At 42.4% G+C, this 22,058-nt stretch overlaps 1 protein-coding gene across 4 annotated transcripts; it reads right to left on the reverse strand.

Annotated features, from left to right (window-relative positions):
• Positions 1-3,764: 3,764 nt before the first annotated feature.
• Positions 3,765-21,291, reverse strand: olfm1b (olfactomedin 1b). Of its 4 annotated transcripts, none has more exons than XM_028601425.1 (6): positions 20,752-21,031; positions 14,328-14,477; positions 13,409-13,564; positions 10,533-10,752; positions 6,987-7,093; positions 3,765-4,997 (listed from the first exon to the last, which is right to left on the reverse strand). In XM_028601425.1, the coding sequence occupies exons 1-6, from the start codon at positions 20,815-20,817 to the stop codon at positions 4,323-4,325; spliced, it is 1,374 nt and encodes a 457-aa protein (XP_028457226.1). In that variant the 5' UTR covers positions 20,818-21,031; the 3' UTR covers positions 3,765-4,322. The 4 variants fall into 4 exon arrangements, with proteins under 4 accessions (XP_028457226.1, XP_028457227.1, XP_028457223.1 ...); XM_028601426.1 differs by lacking the exon at positions 20,752-21,031 and adding an exon at positions 19,298-19,331; XM_028601422.1 differs by lacking the exon at positions 20,752-21,031 and adding an exon at positions 15,835-16,913.
• Positions 21,292-22,058: the final 767 nt, after the last annotated feature.

A 22,058-nucleotide genomic window follows, 5' to 3' on the forward strand; every position in this document is an offset into this window, starting at 1 on the left:
TGCACCCTACAGCAAGGTGAAACCTCTCACTGTGTCCATCCTTTACTCCCAGAAGTGCTGCAGCAGAAGTCGAGGCATTTAGAGGGCAAGTATGCACAAGATAATTAGCCTAGTGCACCTATTTGAGGTCTGGAGTAAACAAGACAGTGATGCAGAAACGAAAAGAGAGAATCAGCGTTTAAACTGATGAAATAAAATACAACTGTCAGGTTCTCAGGCGTATGTGTGTGTTGGGGTGGGGAAGACTGGGACTAGAGGGAGTGCTGCGATGTCTCTTGATGCGCCAATCACCGCTTAAAAATGCAAATATATTCAGCTCCTGACTGACAGCTCATTGTGTCATACGCTGCGAGACCTTCCGCCGAACATGTTTCTCTCTGTGTGTCTGTCTGTCTCCCAAATCCTGTCTCTAACTCTTTCTGGGGAGAAAAGCAGCTTGTGTTGGCCAAGCACTTGGAGTGAAAATAGAAACAATCATTTATTCATCGATTGAAACATCAGAGGGCTAAGAGGCAGTGAGGGAGTGGGAGCAACAAAGAGCGGGAAAGATAGACCGGTTGGAGGGAGAAAAAAGGGCGGCGGAGGGGGTAAGTGAAGCAGACAAAAGAACAAAGACGAAGAGAAATTGTTAAGTGAGTAAAAAGTGGACAGTTTTGCCTTAATAAGAAAACATCACAACATACTAAATAAATGTCAAGTGATGGAAACACAAATAGTTTTTTTTTCTTTTCAGTTATAACACTGTTACATGATGACAGATAAAATCCTTGAGATTTCAAAGAATTGTTTAGCAACCAATAACCTAAACCTAAATCACCTAAACCCTAACCCTAACCAAACAATCTAAAGGTATTTATTATCTAGCAATTATTTAGGTGACAGAAGCAAAGAAAAAATAATAATACTGTAAAAAAAATAATACTGTAAAACCGTAATAGCTTCAAAAATTTAAAGAGAGCCTGTGTAACTTCTAATGAACAGCAGCTACTGTGGCCCAAGTGGCATCATTAGCCACTATAAGCTACTGGTCATACTAGACAAAATAAGGCAGTAGCAGCAAACCCCTGAGCAATGGCGCCCAAAATGCACGGGCCTCCGACTGAATACCAGAGCTTCTAGAGACAAGGTTATAATATAAATTTGCAACACTGCCACCATGAACAATCACAGGCCAGGGTCCGGTCCGGCTTGGTCCCACAATGCCGCCGGCTGTAAGCGCAGCAGCGCACTGTAGAACAAAATACATCTGCATTTTGTAATTCTCTTAAAGCACAAATCAGGTTGCTGTGGCATGGTGAGCGGGCTTTCAGGATAGTGGGCTAGCCTTTCAGTGTAGCTGTAGAAACTAAAAAGAATAAAGTTTAGACATTTCTACTAAGCCTACAAGCAGCATTTCGATCAGCACCGACAAGCAGATTACCAAGTCTCCGTGCTGCCCAGTGAAGAAAACAGAGAGCCGCCTACTAGGTCTGCTGCTGTGGAGGATGGGGGAGGAGAAGTGGAGCAGGCAGGCGGAGGAGACCACGAGCCGGTAGGAGACCCCTCTGCTGCTGTGGAGGAGGACGGAGGGCTGTGTGCTGAGGTAAAGGAAAGAGAAGGAGGGGTGCCGTGCCAACAACAGGAGGAGAAGCACTAATGGCTAAAGCCTAATAGGACTGACCCAGGTCGCTGGGGTAACAGAACAGACCAACAGGTGCACTCTTACTAGGCAACAAATGGCACCTAAATCCTGCCAGAATAAAAACTCTGACTTCTCCGCCTCTGAACGGCAGTATACACTACAGAACAGATACTTCGCAAAATTTTATTTCAAACAAAAACTGGGGAACGGAGAGTATGTGTGTCCAGAGAGTTTTTTCTTGCTACATTTTTGGCAATAATGGAAAGTCACCATTTGGCAGTGTGGCATATTGTAAAGGGAGGGAAGGACCTTCAAAACTGTGGTGGAATTTCCAGCTTAGGAACTCATGCTATGTAAGTTGAGACAGTCTCATTGAAGTCAGTGTCCAACATAAACTCATAACCTTTCCAGGCAGAGGAGTACTTCACCTTTGTGCCTCCATACATTCAGGGAATCTAGGCAGCTGCATGATAAGGAAATGTTTTGTTTCAGGACCAGACACTTTTGCATACTTCCCAGAGAGAGAGAGAGAGAGAGATAGGCTGAACTAGGCTTTAGCATCTGTGTTTTAGGCACCTGCAATATCTTTGTTTACAGTGATGGTTCAGCTACACTTAACGCCTCCAGCATGAGTTTAAATACAACTTCAGGAAGACAGGAATTTCAGAGAGTTGGGACGGCACGACACGATAACACACCGTGGTTAGACTGTACTGTCTGCCTAAATTATTTCCTCAATTGCGTGTTCATTAAACGCTTCTGTGCAATTCATCAAGGGCTCCCGAACCTTCTTCACGTTTGTGAAATGAGTTGTGCTGCTCCTGAGTTTTTCCTTAACCACAACGTCCGTAGCCCCAGGGCCTAAAGTATTATGAAGTCACCTCTGCCCCTGAGTGTAGTGAACTGAGCAACAGTATGTTTTACTGCTTACGAATTCAACTTCTGATTAGTAAAAGGAAGAATGTGTTATTTCTTCTTTGAAAATGCTACGTAGCCTCACTTTAAGACTTCTTCTGTAAAATGCTTCATCTTTTCCAACAAGCCAACAAACTCTCTGCGCATTCATAATGAAGGAGAACCCAAAAGGCAGGAATTAAGAGCATTAGTTTAGATGTAAAAGTAATCTCCATGCACTAAGTGTAACGTAACATGGCAGCTTGTGGCTTTTAAAGGCACCAATCCAAGCGTCAGATTTCTCTGTTTTATTGACACGAATCATTAACTATCTCATCTCATATACAACACGTCCAGCAAAGCACAAAAAGAGTAAAAAGCTTTTGTCCTCTGCAAGGGTATACATTTAAACAGCATTATCCTCCACTAGCAGTGGTTGGTGGGGGGGGGGGGGGGTGACATGACATAAAACAGGATTATCCTCTATAAAAAAAGAAACAAAACTCCCTACTACAGTCGCATGATGTAAATTGAAGATCGGAGGACCAGGTTCCCAGGATACAATACTCGATACATTCTGTTTTTGTTTTTTTCTTCTCTTCCTTCGGAGAGATGTGTGCTAGATAGATTCATCCCACGCAGTCCAAATAAATAAATACAGAGAGGCAAAACCGGTGCCAACAGTTACAGTGATACAAGAACATTTGAAAAAGAAAATGATTGCAAAGAAAAAGAAAATAAATAAAACAAAAACTAATTAGAAAGGGTGGCAAAAAAAAAAAAAATATTTGCATATCCTCAAATCCCAAAGGTATTCTACCTTGTTCCCCATCCCTCCCTCCCTCCCTCCTTTTTTTTTTTTTATAGTATACAGCAAAAGACATTCAGAAGAGCAGACCGGAGTGATAGAAAACACTCATGCAAAGAAAGCCTTTTTCACACAAAGTCACTAACACGGGAAAATCATCTCAAACAACAGCGCTGTCAACAGTCAGTGCCTTCAGGTCTTTTAGTGGATGTCGTTATTGTTGTTTCAGACTTTTGATTTGCTACTGTACTTGATAAAAACGATATGACTGACCGCACCCATTAGGGTGTCAAGTCTTCTGACTAGACTGACCCTCCACTTTTCTGTCTGTCCATGGGGCCTGGGGATCCAACAGTTTATTACCAACAGTCTTTTGTTTCAGGACCCCCATTGACCAAAAGAAAAGTTCAGCGGGGAGGATTTCTACAGAAGAACCGGAGCCACACGATATATCCATGATATAAAAAAAAGGCGTGATGAGTTCTTTTTTTTATTTTTGGCATCTGTTATTTTTTTTTTTTTTAATCTGATATATTAGTTTACTTTTACAATCATTTTCTATGCTGCAAACAACTAAAGAGTTTCATTCCAAAATAAAATACCTCCAACAAAATGATGGCAACTATTAAAATAAAGTCTAATATGGGTAACTATTAGTTATATTAAGACCTTTTATTTACAAAACAGTTCTGTTTTATTAACAATCACCTGTGATGTTGTGATATGAACTGATAAAGCATTTCTTTTCTGTTACAAATATATCACATTTTGGAATGAAACCCTTCAATTTTTGATTTAGTTTTCAGTGTCGTGTATATGCACATTCAATCCAAGTTGCATTCCCTGCTGATGCAGTCTCCCAGTAAAAGTTATTTCATATTATAAATAGAATGATCTTGCCATAGTCTTTTTTTCTTTCGCAGATATATTCTTGTAGGCTATATAGGGAGATCTCTACACAGACAATATGTATTTATGTATGTAATCCATTTTCCGTGGTTACAGCTCTTCTGAGCGGATAACGTGGAACAGTGTGACATTGTAGAGGACCTGGTGGCCATTGTTCCAGGCATAGAGGGCTCGGTCGCGCGGGTTGTAGTCCAGCATGGAGATATGCGAGTACTTATTCTGGAAGGCAATGTCGATGTACTCGTAAGTAGAGGAGTTGGTGGAGTAGGCGTAGTACACCTTAGTGCCTCCTGAGTAGCCGTTGGTGACGTAGAGCGTGCCGCAGATCATAAAAGACTCGCCGGCACTCCTTTTGGGGTGGTTGGTGGTCCAGCTCTTGATGATCTGCAGCGTGTTGGGGTTCAACTTGCTGAGGACAATGTTGCCGGCGTTCTGGTTGGTGGCATAAACAGCCCACAGGCCTCCCTCGTCCACCATCAGGTCGATGTCGGAGTGGCCACCCCAGGCGTAGTGATACGCGTTGTTGAAGCCGGCGTAGTCGAGCTGCCGGGACTTGCTGATGGAAGAGGTGCGGAAGTCGAACTTGATGATGACGTGGCTCTGGAACTTGTTGAAGTAGATGGAGCCGTTGTAGACCACCTGACCTGTCCCTGACCACGGGTGGGGCAGCCGGTGGGACGTGAAGTTGTCTGACGTCATGAAGTCCTGCATCGACTTGTACTCCCGCACGAAGCGGTTGTTGTGGTAACCATCCATGTACCAGACCTAAGGAGAAAAAAAAGAATTTGCATCAAGCACACCTCAGAGCCAGCAACCCCCCTATCCTCATCATCCGTCAGTGTGTCTACAATAAATCTGAGTCTTTTATGCAGATCACACACAGAATAAATCAAATCACACCCTCAATAAGCATCACAATTATGTTAGTGCTGAGACTTCCTCAAGGAGCAGACAAAGCTGAGATCCAGCAGCTTCTGAATACAAACAAGTCATCATGGCAGCCGCAGGGTGGCATGAGCTGGGCCCCGCAGGGATAAGGCCCATCATTCCAGATGAAAAGGCCTGCCTCAGCTGCTTCGACCCTTCTTCCTGTTGGCCCCTGCGGTGGTGGGGCAGAGAGCTCTTACTCCGGAGCTGCTAGAGGCTCAAACACTTCCTGAGTCTCAGAGGGACTGAGACACCTGAAGCCCTTCCCCTACCTGCTTCCATGAGCTGCTGTGATTGACTTAAAAATGATTCATACCAAGGAAGCAGGTCTCCAAGGGCCCAGAGCAAAAAAAAAGCCAAGGTATGGAAACCTCAAGATAAAAAGAAATGGAGCAGAACCGTCTGCTCCCATCAATTACATTCACTCTTCTTTCTCTACCCTTTGATAACACAGCACACCTTTTGTGTTCTGTTCAAAATGTATTAGTTTCCACAAAAAAATTTCCTTTTACAGCATGCTTAATATAATCTTAGTCAGCAGTAACACTTGCTGCTGAGGATTCTTTTTTAAATACACATTATACAGTCTGTGTTGTCATGACAATTACCCTTAGGGAAGCAAACTGCAGATTTACACAGCGACCAACGCATTGCAAAAGGTAAAACCAGTGAATCTTTGCTTAAAAAATTATAATTAATCGATCAAAATTGTTGCAGTGCAGTTGCATGTTTTTTTGGGGGTTTTATGTGTGGCATGGACAGAGGAAAAGCTAGGTTTATGAATTGCAATTATTATGTGACAATTTGTATCTCACAAATGATTTGAACTATGAACAAAGTATGTTAAACAACACTGAGAGTGCTAGGCTGTAAAAAAAAAAATTTGAGCATGCACCTGCAGGCTCAGATAAGATAAGACAAATTTAAACTTTGAAAGTAAAAAAAAAGTCTGAATGCTGTTTTGTAAAAACACTTAGGTGTAATGTTAAACTGAATCAGAAATCACAAACAATGCTAAATCTGATCTGGATATTACAGCATTGTAAAACCTAGAGGATCATATAACATGTGGGTACCTTAAACCTGCATTCATTGATTTGTTTGGCAAATTGCAGCAACATTGATATATATATATATATATATATATATATATATATACAAAGCTGATATTGCAAACATGTAAGCTCACAGTTTCCTATTTATACATCTAGCAGAGATGTAGCAAAATTAAGCATTCATTTGGAATCATGTTTCTGTTTCTATAAAAGTAATATTCACTCTCCTTCTACCTGTAGCTCAGGTCTGATCTCCTGCAACTCCTTAAGGAAATATCTGTCTATTTAGACTCTAAATGTTTATCAGCTAGTCGCTAACTTTGTCTACTCTTTGTTGCAGGGTAGGGTGTGGGCTGTAGAGCCAAAACTATGAGCTGAGAGAGAGTAAAATGCTCTGTACAGCTAAGGGGAATTTCATAGTTGGGTGATAATTTAATATGAAAATAGTGTTATTATAATATAGCTGCTTTAAGGATAGGACTGGCTATCGTTTTACATCTTCGACAAGTAGCGCGGATAGGATACCAAAGGTTCAGTACACCAAAATGATTTAATTTCAAAAACCTGTTTGATGTTTTTATATAAAACTGTTTTTATTTATTTATTTAGCAAAAGAAACCAAACCTCAAGTGTGGACTCAAATTGGCAAAATAATGATTTGAACTGATTCCATAACAGCTCATGGTACTGACAGTCCGATGCCCAGCTGTACATTCAACATCCTATTAGGAGATGACTCCCATCCATTGTGTGACTGTGCAGCGGTACATACCCGCGTATCTCCTTCAGGAGCCAGAGGATCGGTCATCCAGGAACCGAACCTGGATCCAGACGTCTTGATGGTGATGGGATCACTGATGCCCGTCAGCTTGCCACATGCTGCAAGGGAAAGAAGTAAGATGGGAACATCTAGAGCAACACCCATTCGGGTATTTAGACTAATTAAAAATCTGTTACAAGGGATTCACTTCCATTTACTTTAAATCCAAATGGGTTTGCCTGAAGATTGAGGGATGTCGATGTCTAGCTTGTTGCCTCTCTCTATGCATGATACACTGTACACAAGGTGCTTGTTATTCAGTTCACACATGCTAATGCCTGGTTTACTATCTATGTGTGGATGTGTGATAAAGTGAGAGAAAGAGGGAATAGGAAAGGGAGAGCCTCTGTGTATTCTGCTGCAGTGTGCTGCTTGTAAGCTGCTGTAGTGTTAATTAGTGTTGAAAGAGGTGTTAATGTAAATTTGACAAAACAAACACTGGGTTATGTGTCCCTCCCTGACTAATGTACCCTTTCTAATGAAGAAATTAGACATGTTTTTTCCAAATAACAACCCATCACGCCACTGCAGCACATCCATTCATTCAGAAATAGGCGGTTTTTCAAGACAAAAGTCAATTAGAAGATTTTGACGAGTTAATTGTATGTATGGATGTAATGAGTCGTTCTGACATGCTAATTCAAAGAGTGGGACTGTGACGATGGCTCATTTTAGGTTTCATTAACATCCTTCTCGGTGAGGTGTTGCATCCATTAACCCCTCGCTATAACACTCATCACCCCTCTTTCTTTGTATCATCCCTCTTGCTCTTAATTGCTGTGAAATGTCATTTCACTTTAAAGTCACCCAACACACATTTGATTTACCTTTCCTCAGCTAGTCTCATTCAGTTATCTGTCACACTCCATCGTCTCGACTGGTCAAATTTCTTTCTCTTACATTATAAAAATGTTGCATATGTGTTTGTGTGTCTGCGACATATGTCGTGCTTCGAGTATGTGTGGGCATCACACCTCAGCTGCGGGCTGGGAGACAAACACATGGTCACTTGAGCAGCATCTACTATTTCTAGTGGGAGTTGAATCCCTTATGTAACCCTCAGTGGGATTAGAGACTGCAGTAATACATTGGGCATTGATTTATTTATTTATTTTCTCTAATCATGCCCTCTATCTTTAGATCACACTACTATTGCAGGCTGCAGGGGAGCCCGCTGATGGATCTGCATTCTGGAGATGCACACAGGGTCTAATCCCCTTTTGACCTGAATTTACCAGGGCCGGAGCAGAGCAATGGAAAAACTGATGGGAACTAGAGCCGATATAACAGAAACCGCATCATTCTTTACCCAGAAATGTGAAGATTTAGATAGGAATATTTGTTTTTAAAGGATAATTTTGGTTTATTTCAACGTGGGCGTCAGTTTTGTAGTTCTGGGTGTAATATGATAACATTGTACTCACCAAAGTTATTGGTAATTTATTCTTGACAGAGAAAATGGAAGGTGAGAACAACGGTTGCAGTATGACTTTCCGGCTCCATTCATCAGTGTTTCGGTGTGAAGGGACTGGATCTGCCTGAAGCTCACTGTGCCACCACGTTGCTGGGGCACGACAGGTTGATTTATTTATTTGATTATTGCCCAGCAAGCTGGCATGTCCCCTTGATCGATGGCCATTGTGTCCCAGCAGCCGCCGGTCTGTTAGCCTCTCCGGCACAAAACAGTTTGAAGGACAGCTCTGCAGGGACCCTAGTTACTCTTTCACTTTCCCTGCTCGCCTTCACTTTATCACTCCCCCCCCGCCCCCACGTTGTTGATCTGCTGATGCTAATTTGTCATGCTTTTTTTATATGCTAATAGTGACCTTCGCAGGTTTAATCTTAATAACGGGAGTGTAGTGGAGTGTGTTTGTGTGCACTATGCATGAGTGCCTCTGCAATCGTGTGAAGATAAAAGGAATAGCCACCCTCTGTTCTGCCTGAGCTAGTCCCTCACTGGGTGACCTCGCGTTCATCTCATCTGATCAGACATACACACACACACACACACACACACACACACACACACACACACACACACACACACACACACACACACATGAAGTAACTCCCGTAGTTCTCTGCTCTCCTATCTTTGGTAGGCTGACCACAAATGTGACCAGCGGCATGTTTATTGAACTGAAAGCAAAAACACGGACAAGACTTCTTGTCCAGTTTGGTAGGTAGTGGCAGCAGATATAAGAAAAAAAAAAAAAAAAAAGGAAAGAAAAAAGAACTGTGTGTGCATAGATAAAGAGAAAGTCAGTGGGGAGCTGAGATTGGGTGTCTGCTTTGTGTACTCCACATGTTCAATTTAAATACAATCACTGTGTCTCGACTACTGTCCAAAACAAACCGTCGGCTTTGTAACCAAAAGTTTTTCCCAATTTCTCTCTGTCAGTTTGCACTGTGAATAATTTGAAACGGGGACACAATATACCCGTGATGTGCGATGTGTAAGTGTCTCTAATCTTGTTATATCTTAGTCACTGTTGTGTGGGTGTGCATCTATTAGCACTGTGGGCTGTGACAGAGGTGTGAAGAGAATGTGACAGGGGCTAAAAGCAAAGATAAGACTGTGATGGGAACTTGCTGTCTGCAGCTCTCTTCCTCGGTATGCTATCCGTTAGTGTGTGTGTGTGTGTGTGTACCTGTAAAACCATGCAAAACACCTCATGCCTAATCATGTTTTTAAACATCCCCCATCTATTTCATCAAATGAAGCCAGTTTTGTGGGACGCTAGCATAGATTCATGCGGGTTTCGCAAAATGTGTGTAAGTGTCCAAAGAAATACAAAGTTTAAAGGTGGGCCTTGTAGGACTGTCATTAATAACTATATTTTCATTATCAATTCATCTTTCAATTAATGATTTATTCTATAAAATGTCATTAAATAGTTAAAGACGTTTGTGACAATTTTTCAAAGCCCAGAGTGGCATCTTCAATTTTTTTTTTTGTCCGATTAACAGTCAAAAATCCCAAAATATTCAATTTCCAATTACATAAAACAGAAAAGCAGCACATCCTCAATTTAAAGGGATGGAACCCAGAAAATGTTTGGCTGATTGATTTATTAATGACTTAGAATTGCTTTTGATTTTCTGACAACTGACCAAATGTTTATTTGCATTAAAAAGTACAGAAGTTACGTGGATGCAACTTCAGTTCTATGATTACATGTGTAGCCATCTAATGGACTCCACTAATGGTTTACTTTGAAAATGTAACAGTATACCAATAGCAAAGTAAGTTAGAGGGCGAGCATGTACAGAATACAACCATAAAGTGTAAATGGCGATTGTGTTACAAGACTGTGTGATATGCATTTGAGTGTTAGAGTATCTCAGCCACACATAATGTTCCTGTGATGTTGTGAATTGTGTGAATATACCTGAGGATCTCTTTCTGGCCACTCACAACATACTTGATGTCAGTGGGAGTGTTTGTGCATGCACATGTTTGAAGCAAAGTGTGTGCCAACAACTTTCTGTGCCTACCTAATTTTTGCATGCATGCTCGGAGTCTCTCCTCAAGATTTGACACTCTGTTGTGGAGCTCCTCGTAGTCATAGGCCCCCATCTCCTCCTGAAGTTCGCTTAGAACTGACGTCAGATTCTGGACCTCCTCCTTAAACTGCAATACCAATTTGGCATCGGCTTTGTACTCCTCCAACACTGGTATCAACGGTCTAATATCCTCCATTTTCGCTTTTATGGCCTGAAAGGATTAGAATAAGCTCGGTTGAGTGTCATGCGCGACAAAAGGAGACTGTCCATAAAAGAAAAAAAAAAAAAAAAAAAAAAACACCTGTCTGAACCTGACTACTCTCACTCTAACCTGCCTCTTCACTGACATGATGATGACCCCCCTGTTTGTGTCTGTGTTCAGTGTGTTGTGTGTGAACAGCCGTGTTTTGTCTGTGCAGGTGTGTGTCTGAGCAAACAAACCCGGAAAATATTCTCCGCCCGCTGGACGGGCAGAGCAGGTGGCTCCGTCCCCGGCAGTGACCAGCCGTTAAAAAGCAAGCCCTCGGTACACCGACAACAATTGGGAAAGCTCTTTATTGGTCATCATCGTTTAAAATGCAACATCGTATTAAGGGTTACATGCTTTTACATGTCACACACAACAAAGTGTTCTCGAATTTTACGTCTATAGTTTTATGTATAGATTTGTTGAGTAACCAAATATGCAAAGACAAAAGCCAAAATAAAATAAAATGAATAACAGCAATTAATAATGATAATAATGATAATAATAATAATAATAATAATAATAATAATAATAATAATAATAATAATAATAATAATAATAAATGTATTTACGATTAAAAAAGCTTTTAAATGGAAAACTTTGACAGCAGTAACATGCAGGAAGAGATCAGTAGTGGGTTGGTTTGGGAGAAGGGTGGGGTTTCTTAGTCTTAATGGTGCTAAAGGTAAATTAACTCTTTGATGCCCAAATGCTCTCAGTACTGTGGCCCAGTTCAGGGGAATCTGGAATTGACCTGCCTCTTCTTCTCTGTGGCTCTCTTTACATGTCTTAAAGTTAGCCCTGCAAGCAAGAAAATGACAAACTGTTGACAGGGGCTAGAGCTTGCTAACCTAGCTGACAAGACACACAAACAAACGCACACACACACACACGTATGCACTTAGACATGATACAGAAGATAGCACACATGCACTGAATGTGGCGTTGGTTGGTTGCATGAGGTTTTTGAGCATGCATCGGTGACAGGATCACACAAATGTATTGGTGCGGGTAAGATGACGCAAACACTCAAGCATGCTAAATGTGAGAATACATGTAAACTGAAACAATGCATTTGTGTGAGTAACTGCAAATAGGGCTGGGTATCGAACCTCAATGCTTTTTTGATACTCCCTGAAATGTGTTTGTATGTGAAATTCGTAATCTTGTTTAGTCATTCTTTGACTTTGAAAGTTCTTGTATGGCTGCTTGTGTTAAGACAACATTTAGCACTTGAGAACTTATTTTGTTGAATGGAGAGGTGAAACGATTAGTCGATTATGCAATTAGTCAATCGGGAGCCAAATAATTGTCAACTATTTTGAAAATTGGTTGATCGTTTGATTCATTTTTCAAGAAAAATGGCCAAGATTCCTCAACTCCAGCTGCTTATTTGTAGCCTAGAAATCTAGACGCACCCTAGCGGCAGCAAATGTAATTTGCAGCAAGGGTCAGTCTAGCAACTCTCCGTTGACTTGCGAGCTGGAAATACCAAATTCCGGTCAGGCCAATCACATGTATAGAGTCGGTGGACGGGCTTTACATAAGGACGGCAGAGTTGCGACGGTTCAAGGTGAATTCCCTGCTACTTGAAAACAAAGAAGATGGCTGCTGCTGCTGCTGGCAAACAGCGGTCTTTCGAATCGGCTTTGGCCACAACTCTGGAAGACTTGGAGTTCAGCTTTTCTTTAAGAAAAGAACAAAGAACGGCACTGAAGTCATTCTTAAAAAAGAAAGATGTGTTTGGAGTTTTGCCGACCGGATAAGGCAAAAGTTTAATCTATCAACTAGCATTGCTCTGGTTGGTTGTAGCACTATCCTATTGCGTGCAAAGGGAATTTGAAAGACAACCGTTTATCCCGCCCCTCTGATTGAGCCCTGCCAATGGTGAGTTCCCAGACCCAACATCTTGATGTGGGTCTGGCTTGTCAGGCTATCTTATTTGTGGAGATTTGCTTCTTTTCTCTGTCTTGGATTGTCATTTGCTGATGTCACCTTGGGCTTTTCACTATTTTATAGGCCAAACAGTTAATCAGTGAACTGAGACAATAATCTGCATATTGATAATGAAAAAAAAGATTTTAAAGAAAGTATAAGTTTTGTATCGGTAGAGAAACTGAAGCATATCACCACTAGTTTTGAAATACTTCAAATGATACCCCACCCTACCTGCAAAATAGTTATTCAAAATAGTTTTATTCCATTTTGACACTAAATTCTTTAAGAAGCAAAAGGATTTAGTGTCTACTCTTTAATCCGATTAGATTAAGGATGTGTGTCCCATGTGTAGATATCTTGGTGGTACAACATTTCACCATTATCTGCTCAGTGTGATAAGCATAACATTTTATAATCTCCTTATTTCCAAGATGATTTAGGATTACAGCACATGGATTTATAAAGTAAATTGGTGTTAAATAAAGATATGAATTTGTGCTTCTTTGATTATGCATGCATTATGGATTTCTTGGTATGCGAGTATGGTGGTTTAGTCAATACTTAAACATCTCCACAGTGGGAAACACACAAACACAAAATGGGTAAGGCTGTGTATAATGCACTACGGAGAAGCTACGACAGAATGGCAGTTGGGTCAATGGCTGGAGATCTGGCTCCGTACCTTGTATTGCTTGGCGATGTTCTGCTTGTGGTTCTCCTCCACCTGCCTGAACTTGGTCTCCAGGCCACGGAGCTGGACCTCCATCTTCTCCACATACTGCAAGTCTCTCTGGGTTCGCTGGTCCAGGACCTGGATGGACTGGGTCATGTTCTGGACCTGAGGTGCCATATGGCGACATTGGATTGAGTCATGAAATCTATCTTTATATTTTACAGTCTAATTAGAGCAATGAGCATGAGATGTAGAAAAAAAAACTCAACAGACTGTCGATATGTTGTTTTGGCTTGACTCACAAATTCTGACATCAGGCCAACTAGTCAGGGGCCTCAGACACATGGTGGAAGTGTAGAATGTATACTGTTAAGACATTTGGTTTCTCCAAAACTGTTGTGGTCCATAGAACTTGGCACAACTTCTGCTAATTCAGGACTGATCTGTATTTTTGTGTGTGGATCAGCTAGTCTACATTATGCGGGGAATAACTTAATTTATGGATAGAAAATATCTGCCTAAATGTTCCTTTTGTGTAAATGGGTTAGCCTTAGCTTCCAGTCAGTATTGAGCCGGGTTGCATCATTACAAGTGGATGTGTGCAGTACAACCTCTCAGAGAGTGAGTGTATAGCTGCCTCCCATGATGCCTGTTGGGTTTCCAGGGAGCTCATTAGAGCATGATTCCTATTCTTGTCCAACAGGCAGACCACAAACATGGGTAAGTGTGTGTGTGTGGGTGTGTGCGTGGATGTGTGCGTGCGTGTGTGTGTGTGTGTGTGTGTGTGTGTGTGTGTGCATGCATGCGTGTGTACGCACATGTCTTTGTGTGTAAAGTACTGTTGGTGAAATGAGTAAAGGTGGTCACTCTGGGTATTGTATGACTTTGACTGCTATGGTCATAAATTAAGGAGTTAAGCGGTAATTACCTTCTCTAACAGCTGCCTCAGTTGTTTGGTGCGGGCATCCCGTGAACACATGGACTGCTGGGGCGCCACCACAGTGCAGACACACCTCCCCTCACTATCCTGGGCTGAACTGTACACCTGCCACGATTCCTCTGGGTTCGCTGGCAACACCTGAGGACAAAAGAGTGGATACATAGAGAAGAAGGGCAGCTGGATGGTGATGCTGGAGCAGAGGGAAGCAGAAACAGGAAAACAGACTAAAAGAGAAAAGGGTAAAAGGGTACCACAAAAGCTTGTGTCTATGAAATTACAAAGGTCACGTTGCTGCTATTTGCCCATTAAGTGTATTCTGCCCATGTGATGCTAAAGCTGCATTGCATTCATCACCATCTGGACACCACATACCACCAGGCTCCACCCGTTTTGCACCATCATACAGTATATTCTAAAGCCACACAAAGAGAAAATGCAGCCAATCACGACAGCTGAACTCCCATTATTCAGTGGACTAGGTGTGTGAAAGATCTGAGTGTAAAGTGTGACGTCAGAAAGAGGTGTTTTTTTTTTTTCTTCCCGAGAGAGAGTAACCTGCTGATCAGATAAGACAGAGTGAGTGACTTTGAAAAAGATATTCATCACTGCATCAGCGATAACGAAAAATCACTGGACAGATCTGCTGATTGAGTCAATTAGTGAGAAGCAGTGACTTCACAGAATCCAAAAGGAGCAACCCCAGCGGCTGACAGTCAGCTGCCCTGCTTTCTACCAAAAGATGTGCTGACAAGACAAAGAAAATCCCTATCAAGCACCTGCCTTGATATCAAAGATGATCAGATGAAATCAAATCACATCTCATAAGTCATGTAAAAATGCTTCAATCTTCTTAAAATCATGAAACAAACATATCACATATAGGATAACTGAGTAAATATCACTGCCTTTTTTCTTTTTTTTTCTTACTATGTGTCTATTTATTTGCCTTCAACATATAGTTCTAAATTCCAGTGCAAAACCTCCACTTGACAGAGCACTCCTGGCACAGAGACAGCTCAGTATCTGCCAGGAGCCTGACAGAGAAACAAAGAAACGCTTTATCTTGCCTCTCTAACAGTACCTTGGCTTTGAACGCCTCTCTCATTCACACAGACAGTGAAAGGAAGAACGAGGACCCCTGGAATTTGTAATGTTACTCGCCTAATTCTCTCCACCATGGATCTATCATTTATATCGAAACGAGAGAGAAAAAAAACACAGAAGCGATGGATAACTTTCCACTTAGAGCATGCTAGTCATAACGAAAGGGACAGCAGCCCAGTGACATCTGGAGCAAACGGAGGAGGAAGACGTCTACGATGCCTCTCCAGGTCTTTCTTCTTACTTTTACATGCGCCTTGCAAGCGCATCACGTTGACAGAATGTATCCTCTCAATTATGAACCAAAGCGCACATGCATGTCTTTGAATTGGAATTTAATTGCAACATTCATTCAGCAAAAAAAAATGGAAATATGCAAAACTTGCGCACTTACTCCTGTACTCCGGTCTGGGTACCCTCCCTGTGCCGCCGTGAGCTTGGTAGTATTGAGCCCCACCAGTGAGGGGAGGGTTTGCGACATCCAGTTGGTAATCATCGCCATGGTGCTGAGCACGACGCCGATCTTCAGCAAAGGCACCGACATCTTTGCGCGCTGCTTGGACTTATTTTTTTTTTTTTTTTTTTTTTTTAAGCCGTCTTCATTCTACAGACTCCGGTGAGAAAGAAGGGAGGCGAGTCATGTTGCCCAGTGCGGCTTGCTGTTTTACCCGGGACTCCGGCTCGGCTGGTCTTTTTTTGCACATCTCCAACATAGCACAAGTCGGACGTACGCGGTAGAGACGACCTAAACGGAAGAGTTGGCACGGAGATAAAACTGCACTACTTGATAGATACAGGAAGGGAAAACCCCAAACTTCCTCTGGATAGCTCCTGTGTCTGCGTTGTCCCGCACACTGCTGCCTCTCCGGTTCACCGTTACTATTTCGTTCACGCCCGACGGTCCGCCTCCTGCCTCGGTGCGCTCTGTGATTAAGTGCCACTGACTACACACGGGCTGCTCCAAATGGATGAGAGGAGAAAGGAGGAGGTACTACGGATCTATCTATATCGCCAGACGCAATGATGTCAGCCAGGTTGGGGTCCGTTCATGGTAATAAACTGGCGTTGCGCGTGATTCGCCCATAGCAGCCCGACACTGTCTGTCCCCAGAGGGCATGGCAATGAGCAGTGAGGCTGAGGTCGGCCGACACTAATTCTGAGGGATTATTTATGGCGGACAGTGACATTTCTTTCTCCACTGGCCCGCCAAAAGGACAGAAGGCTGTCTGTCATTGAAACGGCTATCATGCATGGTAAAGCTCATTCAAACTAAATCAATCGATGTAGCGCGTGACTGCACAGCCCGCATGTCAAAATGAACACGAAACTCTCGTGCAGAATGTCGCATTTCAGTGTGAGAGGGTGTGAGGACTCAGGGTATGTTTTATTGATGGGTTAGGTTACTGGGTGCCTGGAGCTCAAACAGAGGAGGAGATTTTAATTTGTGAGACTCTGGCGCCATCGTGTAGCTGATTTTGGCGTTGCTGAAATCAAAAGGGAAGTGCTTATACAATGCGAGGAAGCAGCGACAACAATTATGCAACATTTAAACAATCCAAACAAAACTTCTTTTTTTTTTTTTTAAAGATAGGCCAACTTGTCGATTTCTATTGACTTTAGATGACGTAAATGTCCTGTTTACGCACTTAATGCATGGTTTTTAGACTCAAAACAGTGTGTGTGAGCGTTGGAAAGTGCAGTTAAATGTTGCATATTTTTCTTTAGAATGATAACTAACTGAGAAATGACAAATAATTCATTAGTCATCAACATGCCTGAAGGCTAATGCTCCAGATGATGGCCTAACATTGCAGCACTGCATCATACATGACGTCCCCAGAGTTGCTCTGTGTCCACAGCTATTTCTGTCAGCTTCATAATGCATTTCTCTGGTAAACTGAAGGATGGAGGGAAACTGCCCCCCCCCCATCCCCTCTCTCTCTCTCTTGTCTCTCTTATCTATCTCGCTTCCATATGACCTTTTGAGGTGAGAGCTAACGATAGTCATGGCTCCACAGATTACTGTGAAAAGCATCGGTGGGGGTCAGCTCACCGCTGTGCACTGCTGTCCAGAGTCCAGTCTAGTCCTGTGTAATATGCTGCAGTTCAGTGCAACGCAGCGGGCTCTAATGACATAGCTTTCAAAAGGGTACAGTTAGTTTTCTAAGCTCCACTGGTGTGGATCCAATTGGTTTTTAATGGAGGTGAGACAAATGACCCAGCCTCTGGAGGAAGACCACAGGTCCACTGATAAAAGACACTTGACTCAATGAAAAAAAAAATCAATCAATCAATCAATCAATCAATCAATCATTCTATTCATTGAGTGATTTATAGAGAGATTTGTCAATTAAATCCACTCTTAAACCTTGCAATACAACACTTATTGCAGAAGGACTGATTTTCAATTCTGTATACAAGATCTGAAATGTGCAAACATAATAAAAGCAACACTCGCACAATGATTGGTTATGCAGTCTGATATAGTTGCCCTGCATAAATAAGATTGTGTAAGAGGGCTGTTGATCAAATTAAACGGTAGCTTTAAGAGATTGTAGCTTGTGGTGTGCCTTCAAAGTTATTTTCACCTTACAATAGTGTAACTGTGCCTGCAGGTACAAACAAGCAGGCACATCTTATAATATAATGCAATATAATAAAAAGCTTCATAAAAGCAGTATTTCTGACTGGGCTATTGTACTGTATTACACTGTAGCGAGCAGGCGTTTAGATTGCATATACACAGTAGGATGACCACAGTGACACACTCAGTATCCAGTGTAATACATGTTCATTAAGTAGAAAAACATCCTATTTCCAGCCTGCAAGTACAACAACTACAAAATGCACTGTATCTCCACCTACTCCTCTTCGGCTCGCTTTCTCTCGCTCTCTCTCTCTCTCCCCACTTGCTCTGTCGCTCCACCAGCCATACTGAATAATGAATGGCTTCAGCCCAAGCTGCCAATCACACCACGCGTATTGCAATTCAGCTCAACCACGTCTGAGTTTCTCACATGAAAACTGATTGATTCGTCTGGTTTCATACATAAAAAATCCTAAACCGTTTCAAAATGTTCCCTTGCTGGATCCCCTATAGTTTCAGCTTGAGATGTGGACGTGTTGGCAAAGTATATTTGGTTGTTTTTAGCTATCTTTTTAATGTGCTTACAGCAATCCCTTGCGTGATGAGCTATGGTATGTGGGTTGCATGGTGTCAGAGTGGTGGCTATAGTAGCGCCATCTGTGTTGTCAGGTGTCTGTGAGATGCTTTAGGATGTGGGCCTGAAGCCATGGGGGAGCCACTAGGTGAGGAACAGATGCCGCTCTGGCTGCTTACTATTCTTCTCTGTGTGAACACTAAGCAGTAGCCAAATCCTTCAGGGGAGGGGATAGAGGTGAACAAACGCGGGCGGAATTAAAAAGGGGAGCGTGCTACTAATCAGGTGCCTCCTTGCTTCCCCGGCCAGATGTTAAGAAAAGATTCGCAGCTGCCCCCAGACTGCCTGAAACTGTGTGAGACTTTTGAAGCAAGGTGGTTAATGTGGTCATTAAGAGAGCGTCATTGTTCAGCATCAAAGGTCGGGGCCGTACTCCCCGGATGGCTCTTTTTTTGTTGTTTCTCCTCATGAGTAATCTGGCAATAAAAAAAGCTCTCCATCTTTCTCTCTCTGGATACACCTCTTACTTTTTATATCTTCAAACGGGGATGAGATGTGGAGAGGCCTGGCCTTCCTACAGTGAAATGTAGGTTTCAATAGCAGGGGCTGTATAAATAGAGCCTGTCAGTGTCCCCTGTGTTTCTGTTCTCATGGAAGGGAGCAGACAGGCGAGGCTGTGGACTTGTATCGACTTACCTTCAAACAGATGGCACGCACTCTCAGGCCATCAAAGAAACACTGTCACTGTAACATGGGCCTCTGACCCGCACCGTACAGGACCCGAACCCGACTGTCATGAAAACCCAAAGTGAAACACATTCGCTTTTCCTCCCTCCTCTTGACTGATGGCTTCCATCAATCAGAGCAAATAGCGCCATTGTTCCATTGTGTCAGCATTTTCCATGCACTCTGCCGCTGCACTCTATGTCCAGTTCAGATAACAGGGCTACATTTGATGCTTCAATGTAGGGAGATAAAATCACAACCAGTAAATGACTGTTTGTCATTCCACATGAATGCTGTTGCTCTATGAATGAAAAATGTTCCGCTCGCTGCACACTGACGTTCCTCATAAAATTTGCTGTAAGCAATTGCTGGCAAGGCAATATCACATCAATATTGTTCTCATAGTAGCGTTTACAGCGTTCTACTTCCAGCACATTGTATTGAGTTTGTCACTTGGAGTAGAGTATATTACACATACACTGGGAACAGAGATTCATTTATTGATAGTACCTCTGTGGCACTTTGGATTTTTTTTGTTTTGTTGTTGTCTCCAATTACCAATGACAATTAGTTTCACACAAGACAAGACAAAACACAAGAGTGAAGCCAATGAAATATGACTCTCTGTTCAAGCAAGGGCAATTAACTCATCACATTCTTTAATCCAGTGGTGGCAGGGCCTGGTAATAAATAAATCACACACACACTCCCTCACTCTCTCCCCCCACCATGATACTGTCTGTGAGAATTTATAAAGGCAATAGTTTAACGCAACAGTAACTATTATGTATTGCTGCAAATGCCCTTTTAGATACCAGGAAGTCATTACTAGTTCCAGAGATGCATTTTATTGACTAGTACATTTTAGTTTACTATTGCTGAGCTGGGTGGCTTTACATTGCTGGACTAAATGTTCTCCCCCCCCCTAAACACACTTACATAGGCAACACTAAGTCACACTGTGGTCATTGAGCATGCTCAAAACACCTTCTCTGAGACACTGCATTTGATTGTGGAGCCCTGATTTAAGAACAGCAGCCCACAATTCAACAACGGCCTTTTACGAGACAGCTACAGGCAACATATTGTATCAGAATAGCCCTGCAGTTGGTTAATCTGACCATTTGCTAATGAGGAAAATTGACAGATCATGCAATAATTTCCCCTTTATCTGGCTGGTTTGTCATCCCGGGCGGTGTGGAATTAGGGCTCTGCTGGATCTATCCGCGCCCGTCAAGCACAATGTATTCACATCATGTAATCCCACCCGTTAATCTCTTTAAACGAGGGTAGAGGGCTAATTCACGGGGGCTCCTTATGCGAGGTAACCGGGGTAATCTCTCTATGAATCTGAAAGCCAATTAACCGCTGGTTTATTAGCTTTTGATACCTACAGCATGTGGAAAATGGCGTTAAAAACCTACTTGGGTGAGTTCTGTGCCCATGAAGATGAGGAGAGTCAGAGTCAGGAGCTTGCTCGCAGGCTGCATCTCTTGCCTCCGGTGTGTGTGGACCAGCGGTCTCACATGCAGATCGAGTCCCTTTGCGTCCCCCCGCACAGCAGTCCTTTCCTCCCCGGCTCTCTTTTGCGCTGCAAGTCGCTCGATTCTCCCTTCTTTTTTTTTCTTCTTCTTCCTCCTTCGTATTATTTTATCCCTCAGCAATCCAGTGGCAGAAAGCGAGAGATCTGTTTCACGGAATCGTCTCCGTGCATATTCATTTCATATCGGGAGCTTATCTTCGGTGCCTCTCCCCTTCGCTCTCCGTGGCCGCACTTATTTCTCGCTGCGACGGACTGTGATGAACATTGGGCTGAAGACGCGCAAACGCTGTCGTATACACACTGCTATAAAGCTTTACTCCGATATTGCCAAAAGTTTACCTCCCCGCCTCAAGCTGCCGTATAAAAGCTGTCGATGAAAAAAAATGAGAGTGACGGCGCTGTACATGGTGCTGAAAACGGAAGTTGATTCGCCAAGAGAGGGAGATTTAAATTTGCAAGCGGACAGGAGGGAATTTTTTTTTTCTCCCTCCAAGATGATTTGCTCTTAGTTCTATCATAAAACAAAACGTAGATGCCTAATCAACATCTACACCGGTTTGGATTTGATATTTATTTATAACAGCTGATTGAAAGAAACAGAAACAACCTTAATCTGTCAGACTATTGTAGGCTATTGTAGGCCTACATGCATGCCAGTGGAGGCTGACATTTCATGACAAAAATGAAAGAGTAGCCTATTCCACTCCAAAATGATTTTTCCAAATAAAAAATAAATACATTTTCCCTTGTCCAATGTTGTTATTTTGAGTGCTTGTCTTAGTTTGACAAAGTGCTAAAATCAGTAGGCTAGTTATTGTGGTATTGAGATCTTCAAAGTAGCAATACAACTCTATAAAAACACTCCATTACAGTTAAAAGTCATACATTCATATTTTTCCATAAGTTGAAGCACAAAAAGTGTTCTGCTCCTACTTAAAGGTGCAGTAGGTAAGACTTATAAAACTAACTTTATGTCATATTTGCTTAAACTGACCCTATGTTTGAGTAGAACTACATGAAGCAGATAATTAATAAACCACCTACAGCCTGCAATTCCAAAAAATCCACTGCTCCCTGAAGATGCACCAATCAGTCCTGGATCTTCGCAATCCTACCTACGGCGCCTTTAAGTAAAATTAAGTAAACAAGGTTCTGGTACTTGTGTACTTGAATGTGTTACTTTAGGCA

This window comes from Perca flavescens, chromosome 16, assembly GCF_004354835.1.
Source record: "Perca flavescens isolate YP-PL-M2 chromosome 16, PFLA_1.0, whole genome shotgun sequence".
Classification (NCBI taxonomy): domain Eukaryota; kingdom Metazoa; phylum Chordata; class Actinopteri; order Perciformes; family Percidae; genus Perca; species Perca flavescens.